The following is a 23,923-nucleotide window of genomic DNA, read 5'->3' as shown; positions in this document are numbered from 1 at the left end:
ACAAGTTTGCCGCTTTGAGTAGACCAATCACGCTTAATTGTGTTCGTCGTCCAAAACGAGGACTCAGCTGTCATTATCCACATGTCCAGCTGACCACTTTTGACGGTGTTTTTTTATTTGCTTTGCAGTTGGTAAAGACTTTACCGTCGTGACCGGGCTTAAGCGGTTTCGTATTGTATTTAGAGACATTGTGGTCAATACTTGTTTCGCAGCTTTCAAGGATAGGCCATATCGAAAGCCAAGATGCGAAAATGCCCTTTACAACTAATTCGTCCTGTTCTGAGGTAGGTCTGCAAAACCGCTTTTCGGCAAATCGTCCACATTTTGTGCACCAGAAAGTGTTGGTTGCCATGTTGGACAAAGGCCTTAGACTTTTTTTAAGTACTTTTCAGCACTCAAGTGAGACAACTTGAGGCTTTTAGGAAGAGAACAAAAAATACTGCTTCAAAACGTTTCGCTTATACGGAACTCATTTTTTAAATATGCTTCTGCGGCTTGACAAACAGTCAATTATATTGCAAATCGGCAATGAAATCAAGGCCTGCTTAATTTTCAAATTATTTCATACGAAAAGTCGTTTGCTTTTTTGTTGAACGAACTGTATTTTACAGGATCTCTCCATTCTCAATTGTATGTTATACGATCTCCGATGTCCAATCTCCGTAGCAAACTTAATATATCCTGTTCTGGCTGTAATAATAATACTTTATAAATGTATAAAATAATTTTATGCCGAAAATATTTTTCTTAACAAAACATTCGCTTCCCACCGCATTTGCCGCTTTCACCACTGTCACAACCTTTCCAACGCCTAACTTCTCTATACTTTATAGATATGTATTTTTGTATGCTATATGTACATATTTACACCGCAAGGCACACGTAGACGACATTTTCATTATTTTTAGAAATTCTACATAACTTTTTCTTTTCCATTTTTATATGCGCAACAACAAAAAGTTGGCTTTTAAAATTCTTGCATTGGAAAATGGGATTATTCAACTTAGCGTGAATTCTTGGCTAAATCATTAGATGTAGAAATAAGAACATAAATGTTTAATGACGAAAAATAGTCGCGACAACTGTGAGAAAAATGTGGCATATGTGAAATCTTCACTGTTCTGCCGAAAAATTGAAATGTGATGACGTGAAATTGCCAATGACAATTGAAAAGAATTTCTATGCGCATTTGCGCTAAATTCTTCTTCACTAACATTGGCGTAATGAAATATATATTCAATATATGCAATCTAACAGTCAAAAATAAATCTTAATCTAACATATTGAGTCGTTCACTAAGTAATTTCGTGTGAAAATTTATTTTATGAAAACAGACAACATAACCTTTTTTGGTGACTGTCGGTATTCGAAGTGGTTAAACTTGTTTATCCTTTTTGGACCATGAAATTGTTTTAAAGAAAACTTTAATTCGATAAAATTATTTAAATTTTGTCTGACAAATCGACTGCGCGACTACGCTATATTTTCATAATTTTCCCGCAGCTTCATTTCAATACAAATCTAGAATAAATAGTCGCATGCCACTTCACATATCATGCCAGTAATCACTAAGTATTTGCGTCAATATTTCATATTTTTTCGCATGATTTTAATTTAATTTTTTTTTGTTTTTTTTTTTTATATTCAAACTTGTCAAAATTTTTAGATTAGAATTGAGTTCTTTATGTTGGCAAAATTTTAAGCTTGTAGAAATAGCAAAATGCTTTGCGATGTGAAAGTAAAATATAATTAAACAATAAATAAGATAAATAACACAATGAAAACAGATAACATTTAAAACAACAAATTCCTTAAGAAAGTTAAAATACTATCAACAGCTTAAGTGGCTGAAATACTGCTGTTTGGGCTAAGGCAATGTGAGTGAAAATCAAAAACAACGGTTTCTGAAAAGCACTGCTACTCAAGTTCCCAATACATTATCATACTTGTATATTTATTTAAATCGTAATTTTAATCTGCAAATTAACCTCGAACCAGCGGTATTCAAACTGTGTACAAAGTATAATAACTTTTGGCATACACTGTGCAACACTTGTACCATATACATGTGTCGCTGGGAAATCTACATTTATTAATTATAATAATGTTTCTTTTATCAAGCAATTTTGTAGCTCGATAAAATTACTCACTTGCTCATAGTATTTTTGTTTACACCAAACACCTGCGTTTTTATCAAACTGACAGAAATGCTTTATCAGAAATTGGGTTTTTCGGCTAGAGTCTCATGATAACGCTGAAGAATATTTAGATCGAGCAGCTGTTGTGAATTGGCCGAAAATATTTTGTAGATATATTGGGTAGTCGAAAAAGTCTTTTCGTATTTCTAAGCAAACACTTATTTTTTATATTACTTATTTTTTTATATTTATACTAATAAATAAATAAACAAATATGTACTATTTTGGTCGATCTCTTTTTGCCATTTTTTCGCTAGTGACATTATTCCATCAGTGTAAAACTTTCATGGGAGTAAATCGAAATTTCGAAATTTCCAGAACGAAAGCGAACGAACCAATGTCGTGCTACACGAACGGATACAGCATCGTCTTCGTATACTTCACAAATTTCATAGGTGGCTTGCATAGCATTCTTCCCTTTTTTACACAAAAATTTCAAAATATAGCGATTTTTTTAATTTTTTCACTGATTTTTGAACAGCTTTTTTCCAACTTCTCCAAATTAAATTTGTTTTTGGTGAAATGAAGCTTAAAATCTCACCTTCCCAACACTATTTGGTATGACACAATGTGATTGGTAGCACTGGAGATATACGACTGCAATGACATATATTGACAAAATACGAAAAGACTCGACTGGCGAATAAAATATTACTTTCCCGAAAATTATTTCTTTCATAAATTAAATTATTAAAGCTTTTTTGTTTTTATAAAATTCCTTTGTTTTTATCACTCTCATTGTGTAATCTAAAACGGCGTAATTATCTGCTGATAAACGTAAGGCTAAAAGTCGAAATCTAAAATTAGTGACAATAGTAACTGTTTTATTGCAATATTAGCGAGAAATTGCTCACAATTAAAAGTGATTAACCTTTGAAAGCAGTAATCATAAATTACTGCTCTTAGCGGCTTTCAAAATCCAGCAAGGATTGCCGTTTTTTTCTTAAAACACCTGTGAAGCTAAAGATTATAAACCAGTTAAATTTCTAATGCGAAAATCCCAGCAAGTAGAGGAAGTAAATGATATCAGTTGTATGTATCAATATTTTTTTATGAGTCATTAACGTTTATGAAAGTTTTTAATCACCAAATTATTTTTACAGTCGCTGATATTTTGAACATTTTGCGCCATTTTTATGGTAGTTTGTATTGATATCGCAAGAAATGTATTGATACACGTTTAGCATCTGCATGAGCGTCGTAGTAAGCAATCAAACTTTGACTTGAAGAGCTCTTTAAGGGGTATCATACGGTTAGCACACTGTTTTGTGCTAAACAATTGCCAGCTGAGTCGCAAGCAGAAGCGCAATCGGCTTTCGTTGGCTTCTGACTCGAAGTCTACAGCATTTGCACTACCATAAAACAAATGTAAATATTTTTGTTTATTCCTTCGTTTAATTAAAAAAAATTATGGCAACGCGTGTTTCTAATTTATATAAATAAGTAGTGTAAATATAATAAATATTTAATACTTTTTCCAAACACGCTGAACTCTTTGATTCGTTAGATTTGCATCCTTACTTATCTAAATCTACAACGCAGACACAAATTTCTACAGAACGAGTTCGCACGTAGGCCAAACGGCCTCAAATTTAAATTTATCGCAGACGGAAAACACGTATACGCCCCGTCTTTCATTTTGTAGCCAGTTTTCAAGCCTCACATTAGCATAGTTATGGTAGTTAAAACGAAGTCCACATGAGTGTTCAACATGCCTTTAAGCTTGGCGAACCACCTCATTTCGATAGCACGCGATAACAGCTGATAAAATTCGTTATCACAGACGAATTATAATACTCGTACATAGTGTCTTACCGCAGCTCAACTTAATAAACAATACATAATTAATTGACACAAAGGTATAAAAAGAAAACAAAAAAAAATCGCCAGTGTAAAAACCCCGCTCTGAAGAAAAAAGTAATCGAAAAAATTTTCTTTGTGCTTTTAAAACTTTAGAACATGAATTTTTGTCAAAATGTGCTAGAATTTTAGTAAAGAGACATTCTAAAGGTTTTTTTGGACTCTCTTGCAACCTTCAGGTCAAATTAAGGTAACTCAAGAAAGGAAAAGTATCTTTTATGAAGATATTTATCTTGACTTTGATTGATCAGTTTGATGGGCACTATTACGCTATAGTGGCCCGATCTGAACAAAATGTTTGATTGTAGAATTGCCTCGAGCGGAATTTCGTGAAGATATCTTCAATAAAAAAGTTTTTCGTACACGGACTTGATCAGTTTGTATGGCTTCTTGGGGTAAAAAAACGTATGCAAAATTTTAGAATGGAATCTCAAAAAAACTAGTTATTAGTTCACTTAAGAGTGCTACATGTGGTTTATCGAACAAAAATGGCCTTTTCAAATTATTTAAAAAAAATATATATAAAAATTAATTATTTTATTCAAAATTAAATAGTTATTCCAAATATATGTACATGTTTTACAAAGATTTCAAAGGAACATATTCGAAATTCGGCCATTACGACGTTATTTCCGGCAGTCCTTCTGAAAAAAGGTGCATCCGAGTTGAAATCAGAACTTCTTAATAAAAAACTATAAACTAAGTATTGGACGAAAAAAAAATCAAAAGTGTGAATATTGTATTTTTGACACGTTTTTAAAAAAAAAAAAAATTTGGTGAAAATTTGTCGACGTCACAATAACCTTCCTTCAAGACCTTGTAAATTATATTTCGAAAATTTGTGTAAAATTGCATTAAGGTGTGTCAGATTATATCGCGAGAATTCTTGAGAATTTTGAAAACACAGTTTCGAGAAAACCGCGTCTAAAATTTTAAGTGGCCAAATAGCTAAGTTTGAGCCCGCAAATTTTCAAACTTGCGCATTTAGTACAATATTGTGAATATGTTATAGAATCAAATAAGATAATAAACAAAACGATTTTTTTTCGTCGTAAAACCCAGGTAACCCATTAATGCGTTAGTCTCACAGGTACTACTGGGTACGAAATTTTTTAGCAAATTTAATATAGGAAGAGGGTATACCGATAAAAAGTGATCGATAACCGCTTTTTGTGACAATATAAAAAAAATTATTGCAATATAAAAAAGCAGGAAATCACAGCATAAAATTAATAAAAAAACACTTCACTGCCATATAATTAGCAAGCGAATTGCACTTTTTGTGTTGAACTTAAATTAGCTTACACTCGCTTAAAAGTTAACTTTTTCACAACTTTATTTACGCCGATGTCCAAAAATTATATTAATCGTCAGAACAACTCGCCGCTCGCCGCTTACTAACCGTCCCGCCTGTCCAACGACAACCACCCGTACGCACCACTATCGCATTCATTGTGTGACCGACGTAACCACTACCAACACAAGTAAACAAACAAACGACCAAATCAGCACTGGCGTCGCGCAAACGCGCCCACAGCGCCGGCATGTGACGCGTCCGCCGCTCGAACCTTGGCGATAGCAACGCTGTGGCTTCAGTGCTAATTCGGCGCATGACGGTGACGGAACAACGGCGAGTAGTACGAGTAGTTGTAAAGCGCGAGCGTTCGTTGTAAAGCCGCAGCAAAATAGTTGTGGCGAATAATTGTTGTTTAGCGATAAATTACTCGGTTTCTCATGCATTAATTGCCGATAAAAATCTTCAAATAAACGTCAGCTATTGCATGAAATCAAGTGTGAAGTGTGTATGTTTGTACATACATACATATATCGCCGTTAATTTTGTTAATACAATAAAATGACAGCAGTGTGTCATCGCGCAAAGTCTTGGCAATATTCGGCAAAGCGTGTGAAGAAAGTTTGTGCCAACAAAAAGTCGTTAGAAATTGTCTTGCTGCGCTTGTAGCGGTTGTTGTTTTTGTCAACGTATGCGCTTACGTCAAACCCGTTTAACTGGTGTTAGAAAACAGCTGATGCCGTGTCGACAACAACAAAAGTGAACAACTGTGTGGAGAAACAAAAATCAAAACAAAGAAGAATAGAAATGACAGAAAATTAAAATAAAATAAAACAATTTTCGTAACTACGGATTTATATAACAATAAATATAAAACTAAAATAAGAAATCGGCAGTGTCATTACTTATATAGTATATGAATAAATTAAATATGGACTATGCATATCCATAAAGCGCCAGATGTCAGTTGACTAATCGAGCGCGCTGCAACGGACATATAAACAAAAAGCAGCGCGCAATCCCGCACCGCGCGCGCCTTAGTCAATCCCAGCCGTTAGCAGGCCAAAGCGCCGTGAAAGCGACTGATCGCCGATGAGTGAGTGACGCGCGTGTACAAAAACAGCGTTGCTTGCCTAAGAATTGGTGCGACTGATCGATCGACCGCGTCGTCGGCGCGTGTTTATCATGTTTAATTAGCTCAGACGCCCCTAATAAAACAAGTTAAAACCAAAGTTCGATAAAAATTCAAATATACAGTGAGATTGTAAATAAATAAACTCATAAACCACAGTTTGGCAGCTAATGGTACGACAGTTTTATTTGCCAAACAGCAAAGTTGAATTGTTTCATAACCACAGAAACGTCTAATATCAAAAACTGCAAACTAAACATGTCCAACGCTTTACAAAACCCCGTTGACATTGTGTCGCTGGCGCGCAATAGTTCGGACTCGCATATCGAGCGTTTAAACGCGCAGAAAAATGAGTCCAAACTGTTTCTCATCAAGTCGTACAGCTTCATCGATAAATCACTAAAAAGTCATGCGTTGCCGCAGAAGTCTAAGCAACGCGCAGAAAATTTTACTAGTTTCCGCCATATAGACGCGCTGCTACTCCACGCTGCGACCGCAAAACCGCCAGCAAGTGCCAAAAATGAACAAAATAAAACAAATGCGAAAGCGAAAGCGCAAAAATGCAAAGCGCATAAGACCGATTCAGACGAGGACGAGGATTTACGTGCCTTGCTGCGACATCCCTCCGTCATTATGGAGGGTGTGGAGAGTGAAATGCATATGCGTCCGAAATCGATGCCAAGTGCGGCAATGACGAACACGCGGCCGCCACCAGACCCGGCGGCGTCACCGCCGCCTACAGGGAAATCGAACAAATCCAAACAAAATGACTTCAAACGCGAGTCATTCTTGCGTCACAGTCTGCAATCGATACGCCGCAGCTTCAGCTCGCATAAGAAGTTTGCCGGTTTCGGGCATAATGCCACAAATGCCAACGCAACTAACAAAGCAGCGCGTGCGGAGGCAACTAAAACTTGCTCATCCTCATCTTCATCATCATCATCATCAACGACATCAACCACCTCCTCCACCACCTCGACAGCGTCGGCGGCCTCCAGACATTCGGGCAGCAACGGTATAGCGTGTAGTAAAAGTGAAAAAGTTGGCATTATTATTAAGCTGAATGACAATACCGCCTGTTGGGCGGACGGAACAGGCGAAATTGGCTGCTGTGATATCGGGAGTGTTGGTAGTCAACGCAAGTTAAGGGCGCGGGGGAAGGAATTGTGTGCAAGGTAAGCTTTCAGCAACTTAAAAGTTTTCTATGCTTAATGCATACTCAATACATTAGATTTGTTGTAAAAGTGTGCATGTGTATGAAAACTGCTCGTCACAAGGTCAAGTGGTTTGACATTCGCCGCGGGTGTATGAATATAAGGCTTTGAATTAAATACTATTCAGTTGTGTTTATAAATCGTGCGCTTTGTTGCCTACTGAAAGCAAAGAAAGTTGCTTTTGATTTGAGGGGTTATATGCTTGTATGTACATAAAGACGCACAACTTAATTCAACTTAAGCATGCGAAAATTTAGGGCTTAAGGTTTGGTGTTATGGGCCGAACCCATAAACTAACTTCTATTACCTCTCCGGTATTTAAAGAGCTTGAGGGCTTGGTAGGCGCTAGTCAACAACCAAATTGTGCGAATGCAAGATCCTTCCGGCCTAAAGTGAACCATAAGAGGTCCTCCGCACTACTTGCACTTAGTAAAGTCAATCTGGCAGCTGTTGTAGGCTTTCTTTCCTCACGGGGTACAAGTTAATATTTTGTCAGACGGTCTTAGCTAAAGCTGTTTGGAGCAAGGCGAAGTGAAATCATATTGTAACACACACTCGTACGTTACGAGTTTTCGAGAGAAAAGTTCTGGGAAAGATTTATGGTCCTTTGCGTGTTGGCCACGGCGAATATCGCATACGATGCAACGATGAGCTGTATGAGATATACGTCGGTATTGACATTGTTCAGCAAATTAAAAGATAGCGGCTACGCCAGCTCTGGAAGTATTCGACGCAGTACCCGCCGGGGAAAGCAGAGGAAGAGGAAGACTTCCACACCGGAGAAGGTGGAGAAGGACCCGGCTTCGCTTGGGATTTCCAATTGGAGCCATCTTGCGAAAAAAAACGACTAGCGCGCTGTTGTTAACTCGGCTATAACTGCGTAAGCGGTTTCTACGCCAGTAAAGAAGTGAAGAAGATCCATCGATTTTGGAGCAACCCTACGACTTATTGAAAAGTTGCAAAGCGTCCTTCGAAATCCATTATTTTATCCAATTTCTACTTAATGTATCATTCAATTCTACAAATGAAACTCCTGAGGCACTATTACATCGCCGCAATTATTTATTGACATAATTAAGAGCCTCCAATTGTCAGATAGCACTTAGTTACCATATAAACGCCTTCTGCACTAACAATGAGCTTCACCTTGAACTCTCTTTGGCACACATGCATCCATCTTAGCTAGCACGCGCGCCTTCAATCAGAAAATCCGCTGCACGTGAACTCCTCTACACCTTTGGCATGTACTGAAATGCTGCAAGAACAGCAAAAACACGCTCAGTTGGCAACTTTTCAAACAATCATTTGGAATGGCACGGCGTATGAAGAACTCTAAGTTCCAGCGAAGAGATGAGAAGCGTTCGGTTGTCTGTTGCAGAAAATTGGCCAGCGCCCAGCATATATTTGCGCGCCGGAAACAGGATGTGCTGCTTGGCGTACTAAGTGGCAAGATGGCCGGCAAAGTTGCCGCTTGTAAGCACTGTTGCAACAAGGACAGACATTTGCGTGGCAGCCAACTATGCAAGCCCAAAGCGATGGCGTGTATGTAAACGTGTGAGAGTGTGTGTTAAAAGTGGCGGAATGGCAAACAAAGTGCTAACTTGCCGCAGGAAGTTGCAACGTGGCGTGCATACTGCAACTATGTGTGCGTGTGTAGCAAATCGCGTGCTTGCATTTGAGTGTGGGATTTCGCAACGTGTGCTTTGCCTGCAACGCTAATTGCGGCGTTCATAGTTTTGCTTTTATTTATTAAATTTTAAAAGCTTTAAAAGACTTGGAATTCGAACTCGAGTTTTGTTTGTGCCCGAAATGCTTTGTTGTTGTTGTAGTAGCAGAAATAATTCCTAGACAAATTTTTACGAAGCTGCCGAGCTGCCTACCCTTGGTCGAATTGGAATCTCGGTCCTTAAAATCTCGGTTTTAAGACCCCACTCTGTACCTTTCAACCAATTTTAATATTTCAATTATACATTTATTGCACGCATCCAGCTGCTCATTTATTTAAACATAAATAATTTGGAATTTGAACTTTTCAAAACATTCCTAATAAGAATCGCGAGCTCATGCAACAACTGAAATTTTACTAAAAAGTTCACGACACGTTTATCTGCACTTCGTCACTGGCGCAATCAGCATTTCTCACGCTGGTGTAAAAAAATGGCACGAAATACACCAGGCTACGCATAAATTAGTTAAAGAGCAATTTGTTGGTTCTTCAGCGCCAGACACACCTCACACGCGTGAGCTGCCGTCTTTAGCGCGCTTTTATTGCTCGCTTCACTTATTTCGCAATTTGCATGCATTATTTGAAGGAATGTATAAATAAATAAATAACGACACTTCCACAGCCTAAAAGTTACACCGAGAAAATGACAACCAAACGTCATTTTATTAGAGAGCTTAATGTCAATTTAGGTGGCTGTCATGTGTAGTGTAGCTAATGGTAGGTGTAGATGCTGCAATTTAGCAAGCGCTGACATGCGCTGGTATAAATAGTAGTGACACATTTGCCGTATAATTAAGTATTTGCATACGGACTCTAAATTGTTGATGTTATCTGGGCCATGCGGCAATCATTTGCTAGTTATCGCTTGATTTTTGAGTGAAGTGGTGAGTGGTGAATTCACATATAGGGCTAGGTTTCGAAATTTTATAAAAGTTGAAACGGTTATTGATTTTCTTTTTATTTGTATATCTTTTGTATACCTACATACATATATTGGTAGTCGAAAAAGTCTTTTCGTATTTTGTCAATAGATGTCGTTGCAGTCGTATATCTCCAGTGCTACCAATCACATCGGGTCATAGCATATATTGTTGAAAAGGTGATATTTTAAGCATCATTTAACCAAAAAAATTTGAATTTGGGGAAGTTAAAAAAAGTTACAGCTGTTCAAAAATGGGTGAAAATAATGAAGAAATTCGCTAAGGAGCTTAACATTCATCATCAAACGGTTTTGAAACATTTAAAAAAGGCTGGCTGAAATCGAACCATTTCTGAAGCGAATGGCAACAGGAGGCGGAAAGTGGGCCAAATGTGACAATAATATGCGAAAAAGATCATGGTCCAAGCGCGGTGAAGTTCAACAAATGGTCGCAAAGCCCGCATTGACGCCACGAAGGGTTAAGCTGAGTGTTTGGTGAGATTGGAAAGGAATCATCCACTATGAGCAGCTCCCGCCTGGTCGAATGATTGATTCTACATTTTACTGTCAACAACTGATAAGATTGAAGCAAGCAATCGAAAAAAACTGATCAATAGAAAGGGCTTCGTCTTCCATCAGGACAACGCTAGACAACATACATCTTTGATGATTCGGCAAAAACTCGGAGAGCTTGGATGAGAAGCTTTAATGCATCCACCATATAGCCCTAACCATGTACCATCGGACTACCATTTGTTTCGGTCAATGCAGAATTCCCTTAATATAGTAATGTTGGCTTTAAGAGAAGCCTGTGAAAATTACTTGTCGCAGTTTCTCGCCGAGAAACCAGAAAAGTTTTACACTGATGGAATAATGTCTCGCATTTTTATTGCCTGAACAGGGTACAGGTATCGTTCTGCGATTAGCTTTTTTCTCTCCAATAATAATTTATTGCTAAAATGTTCGACTTTTGCAAAATTACCGAATTGTAGAATCACACTTGAAAAACATGTCACATATCAATCATTGCTCGCAGTACCGTTGACCGCCACCAATCAAATTAAGGCAATCAGTAATTTAAAACCAAATAAATGCACATTTAAATTGATATTGAATATCTGTGGCAATAATATGTACATTTGTTGCAAACTTCATCAATTAATTGACCCACTTGCCTGCCATAGCAATTGCAATTGCAACTGCAACTGCAACTGCAACAATTGGTGATTACACTTAAATTTGCGAGCGCTCAATTGGCTGTCACTTGAGTAGGCAGACATCAATTAAGCAGCAAAAGTGAAGTGCAACAAAAACATAGGAGAATTTATGTGTTAAGTTTTAAAAGTACTGCAACTGGCAGAAGACAGAACAAATAGAATTTCGAATCTAGTAAATATTGTATAATGAGTATGTGTTCGTAGATTTCTGTGCGCGTTGTGAAACTATATGCAGCGCTTTGATATCTACTTGCGGCCAATTAGCACAAAATTTATGGTTTGCTTTAAAGCCAAATAAAAATGTTGTGCAACATTTTCAAGCATTGAAAGTAATAAAAACGTTTGTATTCGAAATATCGCCAACAGATGCCACAATAAAATTGCAACATTGTCTGCCACACAAACGGCACAATCGCCGCGCGATCTCAATTTACTTTCAATTTATTTTACATCTTTGCTTCACTCTTTTATGTTGCTGTCATGACTGGCCATGCCGCCCACAGCTTTGCAGTGCGGTGTGCAGCATAAATATAAACAAAAGCTTACATAATAGAGCTGCAATTGGTGCATTGCCTGTCAAAGTGTTTTTTGTACCCTAAAAGTGATGCATTAAGTATGTTTGCCACGAAGTTTGTATACACGTATTAGTCTCTCAGTTTGCTACAGAGTATTATAGTTTTGTTCACCTAACAGTTGTCCGTATCACCTAAAACTAATCGAGATAAATATAGGGTTATATATACTATATACATGATCAGGATGACGAGAAAAGTTGAAATCCGGTTGACTGTCTGTCTGTCGTCCGTCCGCCCATAATGTTTAATGTATATATTTCCTAAACCACTTAAGCTACAACAACCAAATTTGCTGAGTACAAATCTTATAAGAACTTCTACCAGCTGTGTGAAAATGGATGAAATCGGAGGATAACCCCGCTCACACCCCATACAACGGTACTGTTAAAAACTACTAAAAGCGCGATAAATCAATAACTAAATACACCAGAAATATTAAATTTTACCACCAAGATGTAAGACAGAGCTTTATAGGAGCCAGTGTGAAAATTGGACGATGGGCGTGGCACCGCCCATTTTTTGTTGAATTCCCATAACTCGAGACCCGACCCACCTCTTGACAAAATTTAGTGCGTGGCATTCTGGACGAAATCGGACAACGACCACGCCTACTTCCCATATAGCACAATTTTAAATTCCACTTGATTCTTTTACTTTCCAGTACAAAAATCAAGAAACAGTTAATATTGTTCCAGTACAAAAATCAAGAAAGAAAGAAATATTGTGTGATTAAAATTTGCACGAATAATGCCTTTAGTGTACGTCACTTTATGACAACAACTTTTTTAAATCGAATAAAAACTGTTCAACCCCATAGGTACCGGTACCTAGGTACCTATAGTTGACTTTTGATCGAAAATGTCGGTCAATGGGTCATATATGTATGTATATAACTGAAATTAAGGTACTTCTTTTATAATGGTATGTCTGTATGTCAAAAATGGGTTGAATCGGACCAATACTTCCCTTAGCCCCATATACTTAACATAATGATTTTCGAACTTCCGGGTGACTTTGTACCGCATATATCGGCCAATATGTAGGTTATCCCAATGAAAATAAGACAACATGATTTATTCATGACAGTGTATCTTTGTGCCTAAAATAGTTAAATTTGAGCAAAAACTTGACCCCCATATAACTAATAACAAGATTTTCGAACATCCAGCTGACTTTACTCTATATGATTGGTTTTACACCTTAAAGTATTTCCCTGGCTTTGATTCTTGCAAGTTGCAAGAGTATAAAATGTTCGGTTGCACCCGAACTTAGCCCTTCCTTACTTGTTTTGTTTTGTTTTTATTTCAAGCCACTGTACCATCAACGCCTGAGGTGGCCGCACACCGGAGATAAGAATTCAGAAAAAATAGCAAAAAGTTATGAAAATATTACTGGATTAAGACAATTGGTTCATATATGCACAGACGTAGGTACTATGTACATATATGTGTACATACTTGTATATACATTTGCATTTTGTGAAGAAAGCTACACAAAATGCTCATAAGTTCTACAGAGCAAAATAATTCAATTGAAAAATTACACAAAAAATACACATTTTTACATTTTCATACACATATTTACATACTGACATATGTATATATGTACATATTTTGAACTCACATACATATGCACATATACAGCACTCATCTTGCTCATTTGCGTACTATATCACTCTTATGACATCAATTACAGCTCTTTTTCGAATCGGTTCTAGTGTAGGCGGCATTGTGGTAAATACTAAAACAATTCATGTACATTATGAGAGTTTCACGGATGCACACTATTTTCAATTATAAACAGGGTTGCCACGTTTTGGAAAAATGTTGAGGTGTTTGTTTAAATGTGTACTAGTTTTTAGAACTCTCAGATGATGCAAACATTGAACGTTTGCTAGACACTTTCATCTAATTTCTGTTGTGTGCGTCTTGAGTTTCTCCAATAAATACGTGTCATACAGCTAAACCACTTTTTCATGACAGAAATACAGCCATTTCATTACCTAAAATTCGAAGTTTTTTTCATGATTGAAATATACTCTAAAGTTTGCCATTTCATGCTCTAAAATTCGAGGGTCTTTAGTTTGAAATATAATAGGTTTACGTTCCCCAAGAGTTTAAGAGGCTATACCAGTGTGACGCATGAAAAATTAGGCGATTTTCGCGAATTTTTTTAAAAGAAAGTACTAGATTGAATGTTTCGACGTTCTATGGACGTAATAAAGTATATTTTTAGCTATATTAAAAAAAAAAAATTTTACAAAAATATTGAAAAATAACGGAGTAATGTGCTGTCTGCGGAAGTGCCAAAAAAAAAGTGCCTCAACTGCTGGCATGATTCCGGTCGATTGAGTAGCTGAAACAAAAAAAATCAAAATGTTTATTAAACTTAAATATATTTTCTATACAATGGACTACGATCTTTGAAAAATATCAAAAATTAAGAAAATGGCGCCATTTTGAAAAAAAAAATCGTTTTTTTACGAAAAAAAATTGTCGTTTTTTTAATGCCAAATAGACAATTTTCAGCCAATCAAAAAGATCGTAGTCTATTGTATAGCAAATGTATTCAACTATATCCAGTTTTAATTTGAAGACGATCGGTTAATTTCTCGTTGAGTTATAATGTCAGCAAATTTGAAAAATGTCGTTTCGAGAAAAACGCGTTTAAAGTTTCACTTATATATGTTTGCACCTCTGAGCGGTCGCTATTTAGAACGCTGCCATTCAAAAACTATTTAAAATACGACCTCGCCGATTTCACAGGATATTTTTGAATATATAAGCTATCGAAAAAAGCAAAAAAAAAAAATTTTTTTTTTTGAAAGTGTCACACTGGTATAGCCCCTTGTCGCCGTGTTGTAGAAAAGTCGCCATATCGCTATGGAAGGTTTTGTTGTTTTTTTTTTTTAATTTGAAAAAAATTGGCGGTTTAAACAAAATTATCGAATTTGGCTTTTTTTTTAACTTTTTTTTTGAAAAAATTAAAGCTTCCATAGCGCGATAGCGAATGACGTTAGAAATGTTCTCTCCAAATTGGAACTAGATATCTTCAAAACTCTTCCTTTGAGAGTAGAAACCGTTTTTAAAAACTCCATTCTGAGAAAAACGCGTTTAAAGATTGGAGTCGCTATGTTCCGCGCTCTGTTCTACTTTTTACAAGAAACGCTGTAGTGAGAGAATAAACATTATTATAGTGTAAAAGTTAAAAAAAATTGATTTCTCGAAAATTTCACAGTGAGATGATCCCTTTAATAAAAAGCATTAAGTTTCTTCTCTCATTTTCAAACATATAAACACAATTGAATATAACAACATGGCATCTCTCTCGCATACACTGCACAACAACAACAAGCGCTAGTAGTCAGCGCACAGCTTCGTTGCTTCCAACAGCAAACTAGCGAATTGCTATGCTGGAATGTGCTCAGCAAAACATTAAACATTCAATACTCTCGACTCGAATCGAACGCTTCACATCGCGTACAATGAAGAAGCTGATGCGCAGCAGCTGGAGAAGCCGTCTCGCATGTGGTATTCTCCGCTCCAAGTGACCAAGTGAAGAAAGCTATTGTTCAATGGAAGTCACCATATCGTCGTATACGAAAGGATATATTAATAAAATAGTGAAAAGTCAGGGTAGTCTTTATTTTTGTGCGGTTTAATTACCACTACGTTCGTTTGTGACGCTTGAGAAATCATTGCCGGTACGTGCTTGGTGTGCTTTCCAAGACTTTTCCGTAGTTTTACCGCATCCAAAGTGCGTATTTACTTTCGCGTGCTGACCTTAGCGGCATTGCCAATTACAGGTGCTATATTTGTCAGAAAAGTATATAATAACTTTTGTGAAATAAAATTTATTTGTGACGGAAGTGGAAATTAATGAAGCCTCTAAAGTTTTAAACTAAATTAATGTGTTTTTAAATCTTAAGGTGAAGTGTGAAATGTGAAATTTTTTTATGACAATTATTTATTATTTTAACTAGATACAAGCAGTGATTGCAGGAAGTCACTCATTATACTGAAGCCAACTGCAAATTGCGCCATTTGAATATTTCTAAAGAAGGCCAAGCGCAAAATTAAAAACAGAAACGAAAGCAATTTCAAACTAACCGTGCGATTCTGTAACTTGAGACAGTCTCAAGTCTCTAAATTTGAGATTTTAAGTTAGAGACAATTTTTGAGACTTGAGATGATATTGCTATTCTGTAAGTGACAGTCACAAAATCTATTACATTTCATTATTCAGAGATGTTTTTACACTTGAATGAAAATAAATATGTCGATAACAAATATTAAATTTTCTATAACATAGTCAAAAAACATAATTATCAATGAAAATAAAAATATATGTTGACTTTGTTTCATAATATTTACGAAATTTATGTAAAATTGATTTATTTTTAACCTTTTCGTGTTTGAGTTGCTTACAAAATATAAAGAAACGACAATCAGATTAATATCTATGATGATCTCTATTCAGTATATTCAAAATGGCAGACAAAAGAGTTCTTTTTAGTTTTGTGACCTGCTAACTACCAGGTCTCAATATTTTGAGACTAACGCTAGAGACTGTTTAGTGAATAGTAACAAGTCTCAAATTGAGACTTTGCCTCAAAATGTCTCAAATAGAGACTAGAGACTGGTTACAGAATCCCGCTATAAAATATATTCGAAATTATAAAATAAATAAATAAAATGTTTGCTTAAAATAATACATTTCAAACAAATCAAAGCAGTGATGTTTATTAAAACAAAAACAAATGAAAGTATATGGGAGGAATCACTTTTGACGTCAAACTGCCAAACGTCTGTATTTGCACAGCTTTTGGTGGGCGTTTACGACAGTATATATCTTATACCCTGAAAAGAGTATATAAGGTTTGTCACATCTCTCAGACCGCTATAACATATAGCTATTATACAAGTGAAGCGATAAGAGCCAAGTTCTGGTTTAGAAAACTGTTTTTATTTGACAAATTGTCTTCATGACATGGATTTTTGTCCAATGCGAGGCTACAATCTCCGATCAAATTGTTCAGTTAAGACCATTGCAGCATAAAGTTGTCATACAAACTGGTCGATTCAAATCGTTTCTTTTTTTCAAATTCTTGCAGAAATTTGTTTATTTGTATAGGATATTCTAGCTTCGCTGCCGCCGAAGTTGTTTTTTTGTTTTTTTATTACTTTTAAACACTTCTTGCATATCACCTGAAATAAGCAATTACATATTTTTTATTTTCATACGCTGTTAGCAACTGCTGGCCCCTAGCGATTCCTTACAGGCTTTCTCTATTTCCGCGAACAAATTTTGCAAATAAATAAATGAGCAAATTGAGTCTGACAAAATTGAACTGATAAGCACATGAATGACTACATCTAATATATATTTTTCAGCGACTACATTTTTATTTTTTTTTAACAAAACACGTCAATGAATGAGCTACAATAACATACAATGTGCTGATAACACTAACGCCGCTGTCACATGTGTAGGTATGTACATACATATGTGCGTATATATGTTTAGAAATATCTTTTATTTGTACATATGTCAGTTGCTGTCGCAATGTGTTTTACACAAAATTAAAAAAAAAAATACAAAAAAAAAATTATAAATTTCGAAAGCGTCCTCCCCTCTGCCCCATGTTTGTATGTATGCATAAATAGAAATATTGTTAATGATGCTTGAAAATAATTTAATTATTGTTTAATACAAGCAAATCTAAAAATAAAAATAGTTTTGTGCGCTAAAGCAAAGGAGAGGTGATAAGTTATAGTACAGATCTGTTGCCGTGGGGTTATCAAAATGCAAAAAATAGTATTTTAAATTTGTTTGTAATAAAAATCTACATAGTTTCAGCAGATAAACTCTTAAAAACATTTATTGTGTTGGAAAGCTTTAAGTTGCTGCATACTTCTACCAATAAATTATAATATATTAGATAGTCGATAAAGTCTTTTCGTATTTTGTCAATAGAAGACGATGTGGTATCAGTTCGTGTAGCACAACATGGTGTGAAAGATGCACCTCGCTCTGGTCGACCTATCGTTGAAACAGTCGATGAAATAATGGAAAAGATTGACCAGGAGCGTCACATAAGCAGCCATGACATCGCAAAGGAGCTTAACATTCATCATCAAACGGTTTTGAACCATTTGAAAAGGCTGGCTACAAAAAAAAAGCTCGATGTTTGGGTACCACATGAATTATCTGTGAAAAATGTAATGGAGCGAATAACCATTGGCGATTCTTTGCTGAAACGAAATGAAATCGAACCATTTCTGAAGCGAATGGTAACAGGAGACAAAAAATGGATGATATACGACAATAATGTGGGGAAAAAAATCATGGTCCAAGCATGGTGAATCTCAACAAATGGTCGCAAAGCCAGGATTGACGCCTCGAAAAATTATGCTGAGTGTTTGGTGGGATTGGAAAGGAATAATCCACTATAAGCTGCTCCAGCCTAGTCGAACGATTGATTCTACATTTTACCGCCAACAACTGATGAGATTGAAGCAAGCAATCGAAAAAAATGGCCAGAACTAATGAACAGAAAGAGCTTCGTCTTTTTTCAGGACAACTTTAGACCACACACATCTTTGATGACTCGGCAAAAACGTGAAGGGCTTGGGTAGGAAGTTCCACCACATAGCCCTGACCTTGCACCAACGGACTACCATTTGTTTCGGTCAATGCAGAACTCCCTTAATGGTGTAAAGTTGGCTTCAAGAAAAGCATGTGAAAATTACTTGTCGCAGTTGTTCGCCGAGAAACCAGAAAAGTTTTACACTGATCGCATAATGTCTCTAGCGGAAAAATGGCACAAAATGATCATATTTGGTTCATTAAAATTTATTATAAATGTAAAAAAAATAAGTTGATGTTTGATTAGAAATACCAAAAGACCTTTTTGACTAAACGACAATGAAGCACAATAATTCTTTCGAACTACTCTCGATTGAAGGACAAGCCCTCTCCGAAAATCAGTGCCACACCTTCAACTTATTTTTTTTTTCAATTTAAAAAGTGTTGTTTTGGCAGAAAGTTTTAAATTTATCGTTTTTTATTTATAATAAATAATCGGTCTTATTTTAGATTTATCGCATCTTCTGTAAAAAATCGATGTTATTTTTATGTTTAAGTTATTCCAGTTATAATCAATTACCTGACGTCACAATTAAACACGCGCATAAGCAGAATTTTTGTGAAATAATTGATTGTTTTTGTATAATTACTCTGACGTCCGTTTACATTCAATGGCCGCATATGTAAATACTGTGGTGTGATGCTGACTATACTAAAATTAGTTATTAAATGCAGGTTAACCTTTAAAAGTGATTTCCTCTGAAATATCGAGCTGCTAATATTGGAATCAAATCGTGTGTTGAAACCTGGAAATATTGCACTTTGCACTAAATTGCATTTATACACAGCTGAGCGTCAGTCAATAACAAATAAAGTTATTTCTCGTAATATTTTGCATTCAGTAAACGATTGTGATTAAGAGCTTAACGAGAAATCCCTAGAAAACTTTGTTGGTACGCAGTTTTTTCCTACAGCAGCAATCAACTATTTCCGTTGATTGTTTTATAGCAGTCCCAGTGACATAGAGCGCCAAGGGCATACAAATGTAATGTTAGCTATTGATTGCAAATTTAAAGTTGCAGTTTAAGTAATTTTATATGCATGTATTTTTTATGCTACTGAAAGTTATGTTTTACTACATTTTTTTCGTAATTTTTTCATTACAGGTATGCATTTAACAATGAAGATATTATGCTTCGTAAGTAAAATACATTTTTTTAAACTATTTGAGTTAAAACTTATTAGTAATAATGACAGCAACCACTTATAACAAAATATACATAAAACTTCTACCGCATAAAAACAAAATCTAATCAACGTTTCGTAAAGCAATATTTTATGATTTCATATTGCATAAATACACAGTAATCTTTAATAGCCTGAACCGTCTATTTTAAGTTAGCCACGAAGTTTGTAATATTCATACAGAAACATCGGAGACCCTATATATATATATATATATATATATCTTTATATCTTTATATATAAAAAGTACGTGTCACGTTGTTTGTGCGCGATGGACGCCTAAACTGATGAACCGATTTTAGTAAAATTTAGCACACTGTCTCGAGTTCGAACCAACTTAGAAGATAGAATAGTAAAAACAATTCATAAATAAAAGAATTGTTCAGATCGGACCACTATGTGATATAGCTGCCGTACAAACTGATCGACAAAAATCAAGACCTTGTAGGAAACCTTTTTATTTGACGAAATATCTTCACAAAATTTGGCATGGATTATTGTCGAACGCACCGCCATAATCTCCGCACAAGTCGTTCAGATCGGACCACTATAACATATAGCTGTCATACAAACAGACCGATCAAAATGAAGATAAATATTTTATATACCCTTTTAAGATATAAGAAATGCACCTTTGAAGAGCATTATAGCTTTGGTGCAACCGAATATCGTTTTTTCTTTTCTGTTTTTAAATATTTTCAAAATGAATTTCCATCCGCGAATCTTATTCATGAACTACAAATAGCATTAACTGTCATTTACCTAATATAGAGGGTGTAATACTAAAAAATATTATGATTTATGTGCAATTAATTGTCGGCCTCAAATCGACTGCTTTTGAAATGTCAATCCAGTAAATATTTAAGTATATAATAATGCAAATCAACTGTAAACAGCCGCTTGCTATGCCTCAATGTAATTGACATCTGTCAGTGTAAATGCAATAAGCAGTCAAATAAAATATGTTAACAAAGGGAGCAATTAAGTAACTGCATATAAGAATTATGTGCAATTAAGTGACATGCTAATTGTTAGTCGAATGTTGAATAGTGCTCGGTACATGCAATTACCACCAAGAAAAGTAGGAGAAATGTGACGTTTCGCTTATCTGGACAATTACAAATTAATAAAGATTTAATTAACTGCGTTAAATAGGCGTATCGCACATTTTACACAGTTTTTCCACCATTTTCGATCGGAACGAAGCGGAATAAATCCATCAAAAACCGCAATCGTCGGCCTTCGATAACTGATATGAAATATGCATTAGTTTCCAAACGCTCAGCCGTGAGCTCTATTCTTTGCGTCAATAAAAGCAGGGTTGAAATCGATATACTTCGCTGCTCAACCTTAGCAAACATTGAATCAAAGCAATGATTTGCATTCTATGACATTGTTTGTCGTAAAAAACCTACAAGTTCTATATGTCTTATCGTAGCTGCTCAAGCCTTACGTTAAATATATAATATAGGGGTTGTTAGGGCACCCTCAACTTAAGCAACCACTTAATTGTCTGGCTGGCTTTCGAGTCAAAGCGCACAATAAAGCCTATAGCAGCCGCGCACTAAGTCGGGTCAAGCGGGCCAGTCCACGTTTGACCAGACATTTGCTAATACGATTAAAATGTCGCCTATTACCGCAACTATTGGCTTCGTTTTTATATATTTTATAACTTTTCGCCTTCTTCCGTTTTCCTATAAATCATGTGCCTTGGCTGGATTTAAGTTTGGTTACCCTGCGACTGTTAGGGGTGAAGGGTAAACGAACCTGCGTGCATCAAAAAGCATAAAGAGTGCTGCACTTCCGTTTTAATTCACGGCAGCACCAATCTAGCGTTTTTATTGTTGTTTGCCATTCGGTTGGGGCCCGCCTGTCTGTCGTTTGTGGTGCAAATGGCTTCGACAGGCGGCTTGCTGCATGCTCGCCTGTCATTTGCTCGTGGTGTGGCGCTATTATGCATTTGCATTGCTACACATATTTCATAGCTTTCCTCCCCCAAATCGCAAATTCAGGAAAAACTCTTATAAATAAAGGCATACGAGTTGCAGCACATGTCGCGACCAGCTGGCTCCAAAAATACCAAAGTTATGTACAAATTAAGTACTGAAATATTCATTTATTTGCTAGAAATGAACTGCTACTAAAGAAAATTGCTGCAAATGCCGGGGAAACTTCGATAAAAGCATGCCAACATGCAATTAGGGTTGCCAGAGCGGAAGCGAGCGTTGTTTACATGGTGCTGGAGTGCTAGCTAAAATACGAACACATTCATGCATAGAAATTTAAAAATGTAATTTGAAGGGGAATGAAAAAGGAAATATGTATGTAGTTGCTTGTGTTGCTTAAGGTGTTTAGACTGAATGAAAAAGTATGGGCTAGCTTTTCCGCTGAAATAAGCGTATTTAGTACAGGGTCGTTGTGGTGTGGCTAGACAAGACATTACAGTTAATAGCTTTATGTATGTTTTATTTGTTTTTGTATTAAACAAATTTTAAAAGTCATAAATCTTAAGAAAAGTACCAAATGCAATTTGAATGCTTCTTCTTCTTTACTGACATAGACAACGCTTACGCGATTATAACCGAGTTCACAACAGCGCGCCAGTCGTTTTTTCTTTTTGCAAAGTGGCGCCAATTGGAGATACCAAGCGAAGCCAGGTACTTCTCCACCTGGTCTTTCCAACGGAGTGGAGTTTTTCCTCTTCCTCTGCAGAGCTGGAGTGTTTCGTCCGTCCATTCGGACGACATGATCTAACCAGCCTGGCCGCTGTCTTGTAATTCGCTGAAACCGTCTTGTTTCCAGGCTGACATTGTTGTTGGTGTCAATGCTGGTTCCAAGATAGACGAAATTATCTACAACTTCGAAGTTATGATTGTTAGTGACATGCGTGCTTAGTCGCGAGTGCGATGACTGTTTGATTGATGACAGGAGATATTTCGTTCTCCACCAGACCACTATCTCTAGAATATTGTCCTAAATTCTCAAGTTCAACTATATAGTCACATTAAACCTTAAACCAATGAATATATCGCCACACAACATTGTACGAATAGATGTGCCACTTGATGACCAAAAATTGTCAACATCGGACCACAACTATTTATAAACATAATACAAGTTGTCAAAATCGACCTCCAGAGACTCATGCCTTATGAGTGAAAAAGCAAGAAAAGACAATATAATTCTATCATTAATGACGTCACGAACTAAACATTATTCTGTCACGCGAATTGCAAAAAAGAAAGGGAACGAAACTGTCTTTATTTATACCATTGTGGAAACTTGATTATTACCTTTCTGGTGCTAAAATAAGATATTCTTTATATGAGAAGTTTGAGCTGGTAACATAGAAGTGTTCGATTCAAGCAATATGCTGTTATAAAAAATACCATCACTAATTATATAATTATTTTGCTAAACTTAAGCTTACACTTTGCTTGTCAGGCTCTCAATTACTTTGCTTATCCACCACTTCCTCATTAACGCAGAATTTCATTTTCAAATGGAAAACAAGAGTATGGTAGTAAAATGTTTGCAGCTTTTAAACTCTTACTATTGCAATTAATTCCAATATTAAATTTCAGTTGTAATTTGCATTTCCTATTTAACCACTTCACGCGCTTCTCAATTTCACTCTCGCCGCTTGGCAAATTGTTATAATTTATGCGCACTATTTGTAGTTTCAATTTCTAGTCGAACTATTTCAACTTTTATTTTCAACTTTTTTGTTATTAGCGCACCATCAACAACAACGACACAGCTGTCAATGTTTGGTTACTCATACGCAACCGCACTCGTGCGCTCCGCTATGCATGCTAACTTCAAAATCAAACATAAACAAAGCTGCTCGATTTTTTTTTTCAAAAGCAAAATGCACAAATATACAAAAATGCAAATATTTTCTTTATTTCCAACATCTGAGCGAAAATGTAGCACACAGATCCCTATTATGCAT

The 23,923-nt window shown here is 36.0% G+C and overlaps 1 protein-coding gene across 2 annotated transcripts in view; it reads left to right on the top strand.

Annotated features, from left to right (window-relative positions):
• Positions 1-23,923, top strand: part of LOC120775522 (uncharacterized membrane protein C20F10.07-like) — an 81,737-nt gene that overhangs the window by 19,277 nt on the left and 38,537 nt on the right. The window contains exon 1 of one of the 2 annotated variants that reach the window (XM_040105736.1): positions 6,284-7,659. The exons of the other annotated variant lie outside the window; for it this stretch is intronic. Within the exon in view, the coding sequence (XP_039961670.1) occupies positions 6,743-7,659 (917 nt within the window). The 5' untranslated portion in view covers positions 6,284-6,742. Of the gene's footprint in view, positions 1-6,283; positions 7,660-23,923 lie in introns of those variants that run through there. 2 annotated transcript variants of the gene reach the window in all.

The sequence above is a fragment of the Bactrocera tryoni genome, chromosome 4, assembly GCF_016617805.1.
Source record: "Bactrocera tryoni isolate S06 chromosome 4, CSIRO_BtryS06_freeze2, whole genome shotgun sequence".
In the NCBI taxonomy this organism is placed as follows: Eukaryota; Metazoa; Arthropoda; class Insecta; order Diptera; family Tephritidae; genus Bactrocera; species Bactrocera tryoni.
Note: the sequence above shows the minus strand (reverse complement) of the source record. Positions and strands in the feature narration are given on the sequence as shown.